The sequence below is a fragment of the Numida meleagris genome, chromosome 5, assembly GCF_002078875.1.
Source record: "Numida meleagris isolate 19003 breed g44 Domestic line chromosome 5, NumMel1.0, whole genome shotgun sequence".
Lineage (NCBI taxonomy): Eukaryota > Metazoa > Chordata > Aves > Galliformes > Numididae > Numida > Numida meleagris.
The window spans coordinates 71,333,360-71,346,959 of NC_034413.1; the positions used below are offsets into that span (position 1 = coordinate 71,333,360).

The 13,600-nt window shown below is 37.3% G+C and overlaps 1 protein-coding gene across 4 annotated transcripts in view; it reads left to right on the forward strand.

The window, feature by feature from the left end:
- The window catches only part of TANC1 (tetratricopeptide repeat, ankyrin repeat and coiled-coil containing 1), a 74,043-nt gene that overhangs the window by 43,083 nt on the left and 17,360 nt on the right, over window positions 1–13,600 (forward strand). For all 4 annotated transcript variants that reach the window (XM_021397622.1, XM_021397623.1, XM_021397621.1 and 1 more), the window contains 10 exons: window positions 2,205–2,462; window positions 4,065–4,190; window positions 5,350–5,631; window positions 7,027–7,178; window positions 8,170–8,401; window positions 9,738–9,904; window positions 10,856–11,463; window positions 11,645–11,753; window positions 11,981–12,103; window positions 12,978–13,214. In XM_021397622.1, the coding sequence (XP_021253297.1) occupies window positions 2,205–2,462; window positions 4,065–4,190; window positions 5,350–5,631; window positions 7,027–7,178; window positions 8,170–8,401; window positions 9,738–9,904; window positions 10,856–11,463; window positions 11,645–11,753; window positions 11,981–12,103; window positions 12,978–13,214 (2,294 nt within the window). The remainder of the gene's footprint in view (window positions 1–2,204; window positions 2,463–4,064; window positions 4,191–5,349; window positions 5,632–7,026; window positions 7,179–8,169; window positions 8,402–9,737; window positions 9,905–10,855; window positions 11,464–11,644; window positions 11,754–11,980; window positions 12,104–12,977; window positions 13,215–13,600) is intronic.

The following is a 13,600-nucleotide window of genomic DNA, read 5'->3' on the forward strand; positions in this document are numbered from 1 at the left end:
ATTTCTCTTGTTTTCATGATGCAGTTCTAATTTCTCCATGTTTTCATTTAAAATTGTTAATTTCTAATGTTTATCTCTTATATTTACCTCTGTAACACATTTCATTATGATGAAGGACAGAATACCTTGAAGCTAGTTTGATTTCCAATGAAAGAAAATCAGCGCTACTTCTTGTGAGGGCAACCCAAATCAAGCAGTTTAGAAACAGTGCAGACCTTTGAGTAATTTCCATGAAAGTGAAGCTAAAATGGGGCATCAAGGAGGAGATGAAATTGTGTGATCCGCTACTGACTGGATGACTGAACTGAGTCAATACGTCCATTTCCAGTGTGTTGTCAGTTATTTTAAGATAACCTACGTAGGTCTTTTCTGTAAAAAAGAAAAGCTCTGAATTCTTTGCTGCCTCATTTGGACCACCTTCTTTATTTCTGCTCTCTGGTTTAATGATTCAGTATCAGTACTGCTATCTTCCTATATCTTTGAGCATCCAGGTGGCTGCTTTCATATTATTTTCTAGAAGTCCAGAGTAAGATGTAAAAAAAAGTATTTTTCATGTTAATATAAACTGTTATGGGAAGATGTATTCCTTACTGTTTTAGTCAGCGTTCTTAAATGCTAATTCCTTAACCAGTTCCTTTTAAAATTGATTTTATAAAAGCTGTTAAGCATATAAAAGAAAAAAATAAAGCATAAGGTGCTCCCTAACCTGAAGACTTGTTGATACACATATATATGATTCCAGGTTAATATAAGTCTAAATTAGGGATGGACTAAATTTAGTTAGACAGTAAAAGAAAGCAATTCTATATCTCAAATGCCTAGATTTAACAAAATAAACTTAAGATATGTCTTTAGGAACTTAATTTTTTAATTACAACTTTTGTTATTAGAAGGAATTACATGTGAAAATGATCTCTGCCAGCTTGCTTGCTGCTATGAGTACTGCCTTGATAATCAATCAGCTGTCCTGGCTGTATCCCCTCCCAGCTTCTTGTGCACCCTTGGCCTCCTCGCTGGCAGGGCAGAGAAGCCGAGTAATCCATGAGTCTGCATAAGCATTGTTCTGCAACAACTGTAACATCATTGTGCTGTCAGCATTATTCTCATCCTAAATCTAAATGACAGCACCATATCAGTTGCTAGGAAGAAAATTAATGCTATCCCAGTCACAACTAGGACTTTTTTCCAACTGAGCTATTCTGCATGAGCGGCGAACTTCTCTGATGCAACATTTCAGTCCAGGAGGAGTTGCACTTCTAAAGTATTTCAGGAAAACCCCTGGGTTTTTCTGACTCAACCATGAAAATGAAATAAGTTTGTCATGCAGGAGTATAGTCTAAGTTCTGTAAAAAGGTTTATGGAAAGCCTGAAATGCTTTTTCTTCTAATATTTCCTCTAAAATGTACATCATATAATTGGTGTTTCTCAGAATACGAGTTTTTGACTTTGAGTGGGAGATCTTAAATTTCTTGTGGATGTGCAAAAGAGTGAAACAGTATGCACGGCAAGGCTTTCAGTACACTTGCTGGGGAAAAGCTGTTGGTGGTACTTCTGAGCAGACAAGCCTCAGGTTTCTAAGGGACAGTGAGTGCTTTTGTGGTGGGCTAGGGGTTTGGTTTGAAGTAATGTCTGGTTTTTTTAGAGATTTTGTCAGCCCAGTGTAGATTCACCACATATACCTTTAACATGTAAAAATTTTAACCTGGGAAGGCCTGCGGTTCATGTAGATATTACTTGAACAAGCACTGGTTGATTATTCTTTTTTGACCTGATGCCCTTCCATCAAATGTTGTATTTTCCTCTGCTGCATATATTCATATATAGGCTATCAGTTACAACAAAATACTTTGTTTTAGAAACTGGATCAAGTTAAGAAGCGCAGGAGAATGTAAGGTGATAATCTTTAACATTAGTTGAAGTGAAGTTGTGAAGTTCTGACAATCATTGGTTTTCTTTCCTCTTTTAAATAAATAAATAAACCCCTGCGAAATCAAACCAGCCAAGCCTGCTTTCTCTGGTTGCATTTGTAGGTTTGAGAAGCTGTGTTGTTAGGCCTTCTAGATAAGTAATATTACTCCAATTGAACAGAACATCCACTGCAGAACTAGGCCCCAAGTACTATCTGAGTATGAAAACTATAATGCGTATTAACACAGGCAGGCCATTCTTCTGATGTGAACTTCAGATCTTATTTTCTTTCTCAGCAACTGTAACAAGTTCATCAGAAAATGATGATCGTAGTGGATCCAGCTTGGAATGGAGCAAGGATGGGAGTCTCAGAGCTGGAGCACATCGAGGAATTAGTCATGATCGAAGAACTGACAATTGTTCACCCGTTGCAGAAGAGGAGGCCGTTGGATCTGCTGAGAATTTGCCAAAGGAGGTACCACCAGGAGAGGGTCCTGTTCCTTATACTCAGAGTTCTGGATCTTTAATAATGCCTCGTCCAAACTCTGTTGCAGGTGAATACTGAGATACAAAAACGATGTTTTGTTAATGACATTTCTGTTTAATCTTTCAGTTGAAGTTATGTTGTTAGTATGAAAGTATTTTTGTTGGACAAAGAAGCATAAGTTCTAAACTGAATAGCTTTGTATTACTTAAATTTCCATACAGAAGATTTTATCTTCTGACTTCACCAATACCTATTAAACAGAACTTTGGTGACACTTTACAGTCTGTCAGTTGAGGACTGTATCTGGTATCAAAAAATTCTTTAAGTTTGCTGCATATATGTATGCAAACTTCTGCTAGATCTGTAAATCTGACTAAGAATGAAGTTATACTTTGGTCTTTGAACAAGTGGCATATATATATTTAAAGAACTAAATGAAATTCTGCTTTCTAGTTGAATCCTCACATTCAGAAAACATGAGTCTGTTCAGTCATGATAGGTACTAATGTGACCTCAACTTTACTTTCTGTAAGTGTTGTGAAATCAATAAATACCTAAAGAAGTACATCTGACTTGAGCTCCATTAGCAGTACCCAGCAAATTCAGTAACAGGATATTTGCTTACATAACTGTAACCCTGCAAACAAAATGATCTGATAAAGTGCTGAGAAGTATGGGTGCCATGTATGTGACACTCAATTTAGTGAACAGCTAAATGAAAGTTAGAAGTTAAGTAGTAAACACAGAGTGAAGAAAACTAGTGAAGAGGTTAGAGGGCTTGGTTGTTGATGTCCAGGAAGAAGAGAGGAAGATACTGTACTTGATTCCAGCTAGAAAATGTTGTCCATAGAAGGGAGTATTTTTAGCTTAAAAGATTAAACAAAAATTGCTGCATGGTATTTTCTTAGTGTGATAAGTTGTGTGGGGGAAATACAGTCAGTAAACCAACTTCTAAAATTATGAGTGGCAAAATTTTGGCATAGAATGTACTAGCAACTTGGGCAGGAATTTTAAAGTTCTGATAATGGCTCTTGAAATTTTGGACCTGCAAAGTCATAGATTATAAATAAGCATAGATATTAATAAAGTGTTTTCGTTGTGAAGGCACAGCTTGTTCATTCAACTGAAAAAAAAAGGGAAACACTCTCCATTTTATTTTCAAAGGAATTGTGTGATGTGTATGTTTCTGCCAAGTCCTGCAAATTGTAATGTAGTGAAATAGCAAAAGAAAACAATGCCTGTTGGCAGCTCAGTAAGTTTTTTCAAGAACTTAAGACTTGTCAGTAACAGCCAAAATCCAGTGCTAGGCCAATTGCAAGGTACAGTTTGGTAGCAGCTCTGAACTGCCTTTTTTTTTTTTTAAGCTTCTTTTCAGGAATTGCAGTGTCACTTTAAAGCCAGCTGGCAAAGTTCTGGATTAAATAAATAAACTGGAGAGAAAAGTATATTTGACTGAAGAACACCACACTTTCACTGAGTATTTCAGGGAGACAGTAGTATAGGAAGAAGAGATCTCTCTTTCCATATAGAGAAACTGCTAGTTTGTGTTTTATTCCCCACCCCACCCCCCAAAAAAAAGAACAGAAAAGTGTAGTAAATAACAATAATCTTTGTAACTTAAAGTGTAATAAAGATAAGCTTAATGATCTTCATTTCTTTAATACTGTAGCAACTAGTTCTACCAAACTGGAAGATCTGAGTTATTTGGATGGACAAAGAAATACTCCTTTACGGACTTCAATTCGCTTACCTTGGCACAACACTGCTGGCGGAAGAGTGCAGCAGGAAAACAAAGGTAAACACATTTACATATGCAGCTGTCTAGGCACAGTCACACAGTGTTCAGTAATTTCATAACATGTATGGTGTTTTAGAGTACTCCTGACAGATCACACAGCATGTTTGAAAGTCATGTGCCTGTTCATACTTTTAGCTGCGTAGTGCCGTGGTTTAGAGACAGTGTCTGATTTTTAATGGTAAATCAGTGTATTGTTTATCTAAGGGCATATAAGCAGTGCTGTGTAGCTCCTGTGAATGTCCAAAGTGAAGTTATGTAATACCAATGATGGCTTTCCTGACTGCCATATTTTACCATCTCTGATACTCAGATAACCACCTACTGCAATTTAAGAGAGACTACGCTGGATTAAAAGTCTTCAGAGACTGTCATTAGAGTTCTGGTGTAGAAAGAAAACTGATCTAATACCACTAAACCTGTTAATGACAAAAATATGCTTTCTGATATTTGAAAAACACAACTGATGTCGGCAGTTTTAAGTTTTCATATGTATTGATTAAAGCTGAATGTTTGTGTAACAGTAAATTACATTAGTGAACATTACTGTTTCTGTAAACTTCAATGCATCAAGACCAAATTCTCCTATAAGACTTGTCATGTGTTTATCAAGTGTGTCGATTGAAGTAATCAAGCATGACTACACTTCTAGCTGTGTGTAGGGTACATTCTTTTCTTGTAGCTTCAAAGGGACTGAAGAAGAGGATAGTAACTTTATTTTTATGTTACTTTAAAAATTCTTTATTTATAACTAGGAAAAAAAAATCATTATCTTTTTTGTATCTCAGTAGATGTTTTTACAGTTTTGAAGACCTGATACTGAAATGCTCAGCAGTGTAGCTCATGTTAAACTGAAAAATGTTTGGTACTTCTTATTTTATAGAATGATTGATGATTTTAAAAGAAAAGTCATGTTCAAACATACAAGTATACTTTCAGGATATTTTTAAACTTAAAATTTGCTTCACATATGAATTATGGAGGTGACCCAAACTGAGCAAATTGGTTTTTATTGTTTTCATTATGAAAGCCTTAGAAGGAATCTGATTGTGAACATGATCAAAAATGTCACTGAACAAAATGATCTTCTGAGACAGTGCTTTTGTATTGCATTTCTGGTTTCCTCTAATAAACTTTTCTCCCTGCCACCTCTTCTCAGCACGTTTTGTTGCCTATAAGCCTCAAGACATTTTGCTAAAGCCATTACTGTTTGAAGTGCCAAGCATAACGACAGACTCGGTGTTTGTTGGAAGAGAGTGGCTGTTTCAGGCAATTGAAGAAAAACTGAAGACTACAGATCTGGCAGAGAGCAAGGGAACAGTTATTACTGGAAATGTGGGATTTGGAAAGACTGCTATTATTTCTCGTCTGGTGGCACTTAGCTGCCATGGGAGTCGCATGAGGCAAATAGCTTCAAATAGTCCTAATTCATCCCCCCAGAGTAAGTCCCTTCCGTGAATAATTGTTTGGATTATTGTACTGGTAACAAGAATCAGAATGTTACTTGTTTTTCTGACCTAATTTAGTAGGACTTACAGAATCGTTTGAGTTGGAAGCAACTTTTCAAGGCCACCTGGTCTTACTCCCCTGCAGTGAACCTACAGCTAGATCAAATTGCTCAGAGCCCCATCCAGCCTGAACTTGAGTGTCTCCAGGCATGGGCCGTCCACCACCTCTGTGGGCAACCTGTGCCACGGTCAGGCATGGTGGTCAGGCATGGAACAGGCTCCCCAGAGCAGTGGTCATAGCTCTGAGCTGCTGAGGCACAAAGAGCATTGGAACACCACTCTCAGACATAAGGTTTGGATTCTGGGTGGTCCTGTGTAGGACCGGAGATTGGAGTCAGTGGTCCTTGTACATCCCTTCCAACTCAAGATATTCTGTGATTTGTAGTAGCTTGTTATACGGATAGGAAGCAGTTGATATAATTGCTTTTAACCATTTTCTGATCACCCAAGTAAGGCAGTGTCACAATTTAGTAATATAGAAGGAATGGCTTACCCTTTCTTAGGATCAGAACTTACCAGAAACTCCAAAAGGAGACAATCTCCAAGTAGAGATAATTCTCTTTTGGCTGCCAGCCCTTAAATGAGGTTAGGGAGTGATGGAGCCAGGGTCCTCCCCTTCCAGTTGCACAGGTGAACTGCTCCCACCTGTACTCCCAGGGCTGGCTACACGCCGTCATGGGGTGCTCAGTCACTGGTTCAGGCTGTGGCCTAATGGCTCCCGTACGCTTGTTCACCTGATTGTTTATTTGAAAGGAGAGAAGTGGTATGTTTGGTCATCACAGCATACCACAGGGTTTTTGGTACCAAATGTTTTCCATGGAGTTTAACAGAGACGGGAATGAGACTATGGATAAACCAATTCTGTCTTGAGAAGGCCCCTACTAAGATCTGTAGGCTTCTGTCTGCTAGCCAATCTAGTGCCTATTTAATTGGAAGGATAATGGGACTGTCATTGCAACTATGTCCACTGATGCCACTTCAAGTAATAATAATATGTTGATAATTTCCAGCAGTTTAGTCATATAATAACTCCTAGTTCAAGTGGGTGAGCAAATGCATAATTTTCATGACAAAACTTAACATAATGATGGTTTTGCTTTTAGCAACTATAATTTTGATCTAAAAGCCAGCTGGATTGTTTCAAAATGGTAAAGCTGCAAATATGTATCTACATTTATTAAAGTAGCTGCAGACTTCTTTGATGCTGTGGTTCAATCTTAACTTCTGCACTAGCAATAAAGTTATCCCACGATCTTTTCATATCAAACAGTCTGTTTTCTGTTTTCAGCACATTTGGCCTCTTTTATATTTGTTGTTTTTAAAAATAGGCAGTGATTCCTGTCAGGAGATTCCCTTAAGTCAGTTACCTCTGCCTACTCCTCCTCCAAGTGGTACCTATACAATGAAGACCGTGAATTGTCCTGGCACTCCTGACAACCAAAATCAAACGGGTGATTCTGTGAAACGCCTTGCCTCAAAGGTGAGTTTTCCTTTACCAATGGAACTTCTCTTTCAGCATGTTAGAAAACCTCTGGTCTGGGGGGGAAACAGTCTGATTTGCAAAGCCTCCTGGGTATGCCAATAATCAGTGGTGGGACAACAGGCAGTAGTCGTGGACACTTCTAAGTGAAAAAACAGCTGCCTACCTTCTCTGCCTTTCAAGTTACTAATTGATTTCTGCGTGGTCTCTGAAAGACCATTAGGTTTAAAAAAAAAAAAAAAAAGAAATTCCATCTTCTCTAGGTGTGTATGAAAAGCTTTGGATCCTTAACTTCCAAAAGAGGCTGTGCATTCTCTTTGATTATTTGCTCAGGATGGTATCAACAGGCAAAATTCTGAAAGACAAATAAAATGCTTGGGCTGTGCACAGTGAATCTATAATCTACAGTGCAAGTTGGCTGAATATTGTCTGTTTTCCATACTGTGAGAGTTTGGAATAAGAAATTACAAATCTGTTGGTTTGTTCTTTTTGTGTGTGTGTGTTATTATGCTGTTTTTTACTTTTTGAATAAGTAGTAATAAAAATTTAATGACCGGGTTGAATGCTTTATGCAAATAATTATGAGGAAGACATGGAATTACTGATGTCTTTGCAGTGATGTGCATTATTTGGAAACAGTGTTATGAAACTTACTGAATTTACTCTGAACTCTGTGTTTTCCTTGTGGCCTGTTTTTTTCAAATAAATATGACTTATATTTTCTTTTTAAGTATTTATTTTTGCTGCAAGAATCTGACATTTTGATTATATTTCATTTTGGCATGCCCTACAGTGTCAAAATCTCTTTCACTGTCTAGCTTCTTATGCCTTTACGCAGGTCTGACACAAATTGCAGAGTTGGATGATGATTCTAGCACTGAAAAACATTTTGTAGATGAAAGAGAAATTTAGTGAACCTTTATCATACTTGGCTAACTAATACTGTGTCTTAAAAATTGATTGGGTAACTTTTTTTTCTTCTTTTCTTCAGGTTGTTGCTTATCACTATTGTCAAGCTGACAACACATACACTTGTCTTGTCCCAGAATTTGTGCACAGCATTGCAGCTTTGCTTTGTCGTTCAAATCAATTAACAGCATACAGAGATCTTCTAATAAAAGAGCCTCACTTACAAAGCATGCTTAGCCTGAGATCTTGTGTCCAAGATCCAGCAGCAGCTTTTAAAAGGGGAGTGTTGGAACCGCTGTCAAACCTCAGGAAAGGTAAATCAAGCAGGAAATGACTTGGAAGCTGAATCTAAGCTGCATAAAAAGTGAGGAAAAGAATAAAAATAAAAGCCCTGAAAATTGTCAGTTCTAATGTCAGGAGAGAAATAGGTGAAGCAGAACGTTTTCCTGAGGAAAGAATTATTTAACTGTGGTAGTTGTTTGTAACAAGTGTAGGTAGTTGGTTGGTATTTTAAAGTCAAATTCTACAAAGCATCCAAGATCACACAAACCTTACTTTTGTTTCTTGCCAGAAAACTCAACGATAGCTGTTCAGCTTGAAGTTAAGGCTCACACATTTCATATTAAAGGATTTTTTTTTGAGATGCTTCTGGCTTTAGTCACACTTTTTTTGCCTAGTAGTTTTCTGTACCCGAAGACCTGCAAAGTGGATGTGTTTATTGCTTACTTTTAGAAATGGAATTTTGATATGACAGTTTTCAAAGAAAACATGTAACAACATGATTTTGTATTTTAAAAAAATGAGACCTGCAAAATCTGCCTTTAGATAGCCTTACAGTCTATATGCCAACTAGAGCAGGTACTCGAGATACGGTTAGATGAGGGAGGTTTGTCTTTGGCTGAACAGAGTACGTATCGTTCCTGTGAAGATTGGACTGCCGTTCCTGATTTTTTGGTCTGTTAACAAATATATGTGATACTCATTGGCAAATCTGATGTTTGTTCCTGGAACATTCATTCTTAACCAGAATGAACAGCATTAGTTCATTAAGTGGTTACAAAATAGACTTCTCTGTTTTGAAAGTGCAAACAAATATCTTTATGATTTTTACAAGTTGTATGTTTTTCTGGGTTTGGTAAGTGCAGTAAAGCATAACTTTTAAGTAAATGGTTAAAAATTGTCAATTAATAGCTTAAACAGCATGTGTGTGCATTCTTCCCCTATCCATGCATCTCTTTGCTCTTACAGGCTAGCAGCCTTGTTTAATCTTTAAACTCTTTTCAAATCAGTTGTAAAATAGATCCATCATAAATAGTACAATTCAAACCTCTGAATTGTGATAGCTTCTCGTTTTTTTAGCACTCTATGGCAGTGTTGTTTTACAGTTGTGAGATCTCAAAACCAAAGCTATTAATTGTTTTTGTTGTCTGAACAGTACCATTAAGTATAATAGATTGGTTGGTTTAAGTGGTAGTTGTACTGTTTTTCAACAGTTAAAATATTTAATCTGTAAAATAATGCTTAAATGCCACAAAATGAATTGTTAGGCATAAAAATACATTTTTATTCCTTGGCATTTAAAATTTGAGGATAAAATGTTGCATAATAGGAGAATTTATAATCACCTTTTTTTTAATTTTTGTATTTCAGAGCAGAAGATTCCTGAGGAAGAATACATAATTTTAATAGATGGTCTAAATGATGCTGAATTTCATAAACCTGATTATGGTGACACAATTTCATCATTTATCGCAAAGATAATTTGTAAGTTTCCTCCCTGGCTGAAGCTCATCGTGACTGTGAGAACCAATTTCCAGGTAAAAAAAAAAAACAAACCAAAACCAAACCAAAACAAAAACAACCCTTTGACTTTTTTCTTACCCTCAAAGACAGAGTGATCTCTTCTAGTGATGTCATTGTTAAGAAAGACGCTGGTTTTAGAGGAGTTCAAAGTCAAGTCTTTGGGGCTCTGAAGTTAGAGCATCTTGTCAGAATTAAGCAGCTGAAAGATACTTGCAATAGTCCTTGGAATGGTTAAGTGAGACCAGACTTTTTTTCTTGCACTGCACAGCAACGTTCTGTTGGAAGTTCTGTTGCTTTTTTTTTTCCCAGTACAAGTCAGGTTCTAAGATCGTCATTGTTTTTTTTTTCACTTCAGTTTAATACTTTTAAAAGCATGTCTTCTTAATTGTCCCTCACCTTCTCCCTTAGATAGCACCCTTTATATTTTTACAGTGCTTGCGATACAGCCCTGCCATCCCTATGCTACCACTCAACTAGGCATCCTGCTTTTGCAAAGAAGAAAACATGAAGGAGGACTGAAGTCCAGCTCCGTAGTATATGTAACAATTTACAGTGTAACAATGAGAATATTCTTTTCTCCTCTCATCATTAGATCTGTTCCTTAATAGAGAATTCCTTCCACCTCCTGCCTTCCCCTCACTCTTTTTAGAGTCCAGTTTTGGTAACTTTTTTGTTCCCTTAGTTTTGAAGTGATCATTTGTATAGGGGGTGAGCTATACAGCCTTGCAGAGATTGGTCAGTAAAGCATTTGAGAACATCCTATGCAAAATGATAAAACAGAGAAGTACCTTTTTACCTGTTACCAGTGGACAACATCTGCAAAACCACAGTAGAAACAGTGAATTTGGTTTTAATCTATCTCATACTCGTTACAGAAGACAACTATAGCAAGGACACATCGCTGAGTGCCTAGTGTTCAGTCCTGGAATGCTGTAACGCCTGTGTTTTTGTTCTTTCTTCCCCAGGAGGTAGCACGTTCACTGCCCTTTATCGCAATATCCCTGGACAATTTTCCAGACAACAAAGAAATTCACGATGACTTGAATGCGTACATTCAGTACAGAATTAATAACAGTCAGGAGATTATAAACAACATATCTTTAAATGGAAAAGCTGATGCAGCTATTATTGGGAAAGTGAGTAACCATCTGATCATGAGAAGCCTGGGATCTTATCTCTATTTGAAACTGACTCTGGATCTTTTCCAAAAAGGTCATTTAGTAATCAAAAGTGCAAGCTACAAGGTTGTTCCAGTGTCTCTATCAGAACTGTACTTACTTCAGTGCAACATGAAGTTTATGACAAACTCTGCGTTTGAGCGAGCCCTGCCAATATTAAATGTGGCTCTGGCATCCTTACATCCCATGACAGATGAACAGATTTTCCAAGCTATTAATGCAGGTCAAATAAATGGAGAACAACAATGGGAGGACTTCAGCCAAAGGATGGAAGCTCTTTCGTGTTTTCTGATAAAAAGACGTGACAAAACACGTATGTTCTGCCACCCTTCCTTCAGAGAATGGCTCGTTTGGAGAGCGGACGGTGAAAACACTGACTTCCTGTGTGAGCCAAGGTAAACAAAACTTGCCATAAGTCAATTTCAAATAACTGCAGTTATGTTTTACATAATTGATCTGAGCTATTGGTGAGAGGGCAGAGTAATGTTAAAACACAAGCAGGAGCAATATTTTCCAAATTTACTGAAAGGTGTAGTTACAAAAGCTGTTCTCTATGAACCCTGTTCTTTTTACTAGGAATGGACATGCTCTATTGGCTTTCATGTTTTCACGACAAGAGGGAAAACTAAATCGTCAGCAAACTATGGAACTTGGTCATCATATACTTAAAGCTCACATTTTTAAGGTAAAACCGGTAGCATAATAGATTTCGTGATCTATATGTATCACTGTATCTTAGAGATGCTTACATGAGTTGCTTTAATAATTTGTTAGAAGCTCACGCAAAATACTTGAAATTGTTACTAGTATTAACAAAGAATGTATCTTACTTCTTCTTGTACTGGTGAAATATAGCTATAAGTAGTCTTTATAATACTACAGAGAGATTTCCTGTTACGTCATTCCTGCTAGGGTCTCAGTAAAAGGACTGGAATTTCTTCCAGTCATCTTCAAGCCTTGTGGATTGGTTATAGTGCTGATGGACTGTCTGCGGCCCTTGCTTCTCTGAGAAACATCTATACGCCCAATGTGAAGGTAAGAAAACAAGCACTGATGTATAATCAGTGTTCCATCTGCCACTGCTTCTGTTACTCTGTTAATTAATGTTGAAATTAATGTAACAGTTCAGAAGAAAACAAAAACACCATGCATCTGTAACTAGTAACTCACATCCTTATAACAAGCCTGCAAGTACTTTTTTAAACTGTTGTTAATGTCCCATTCAGTTTTCCTTGGTAGTTTTGGTGTAAAGAAGGATTTCACCCTGATTTTTTTTGTAGCCACGCTGTTACTTAGGATGCCTTTTCAGGAGGTCAGAAGTAGTGCCTGTTTTCTGGGCAGGGTTCAGCTCTATTTTCTTGTATGGGAGAGGTATCAAGTGAATTGAATTGTAAAAGGAGAAGTACTGTGATAGCAAGAAGATGCAAAATGGCAGAGCTTTACTTTATTAGTTGAATGCCCTAGATTATGGATTGGGAAAGCCAAGATGACACATGGTGATTTTAGTAAAACTGCTATGCATTTTGATTGAAAATTTGGTTGTCTACACGTGTGCGCACACCAATTTTTTTTTAATGCAGTCCAATTCTTCATTATTATATGTAGCCCAAACAGCTTCAAAAATTGCAGTATTACAACACAAGAATTTGTGGTGAGAGTGCAGTGAGTTCCAAGATAGGGGTGGATCTTATATTGAGAGTATATTGTTACATGGTACAATAATTCATTTGCTGGCAGGTGATTTCCAAGTTTTTGTTCTGCTATATATATGTGGTAAAGTCTATGTCTGCCAATTAAATCTGCTTCAAAATCAGGGAGTTACATATAAGGATCTAAATGAAAATTTCAGGTTGATTAAAAATTGGAGTCAAATTTGAAGTAAAAATTGTTTTATTTAAATTAAATTTAGGTGAGTCGGCTGCTGATCTTGGCAGGTGCAAATGTGAATTATAAGACTGAAGTACTAAATAATGCTCCAGTACTGTGTGTTCAGTCACACCTTGGACATGAGGAAGTGGTCACTCTTCTACTAGAATTTGGAGCTGCTATTGATGGAACATCAGAAAATGGAATGACCCCACTTTGTTACGCAGCAGCTGCAGGTCACATGAACATAGTCTCACTGCTGTGCAAAAAGGGTGCAAAGGTAAGTTGATGCACAAAGATTGCAATTTTCACAGCCAAAAGTCTTGCAGGAGCCTAAGGAAGTTGTTGTTGATCACATAACTATATTCTGATATAATTAACACAGAGAGACTTCTGGAGTACAAAAAGAAAGTCCAGAACATGTACACAGACTTTTCAACAGAGCATTTTCTTTCTGATCATGTTCATGCCTAATTTTACCTGCATTAGTAATTTCTCTGAAGTTAGTAGGACTACACACCTACCAGGAATCAAAACCTTTGCATTGCTATTACTTAGAAACCCAAGTCCAAAATGCAGAGAAGGACTGACCTTCTTGTAGCATTCACAGTGCGACCAGTCGGCCCCCTCAGTGAAGTGACGCCTAGTTCCTTCCCAGTTGGAAGG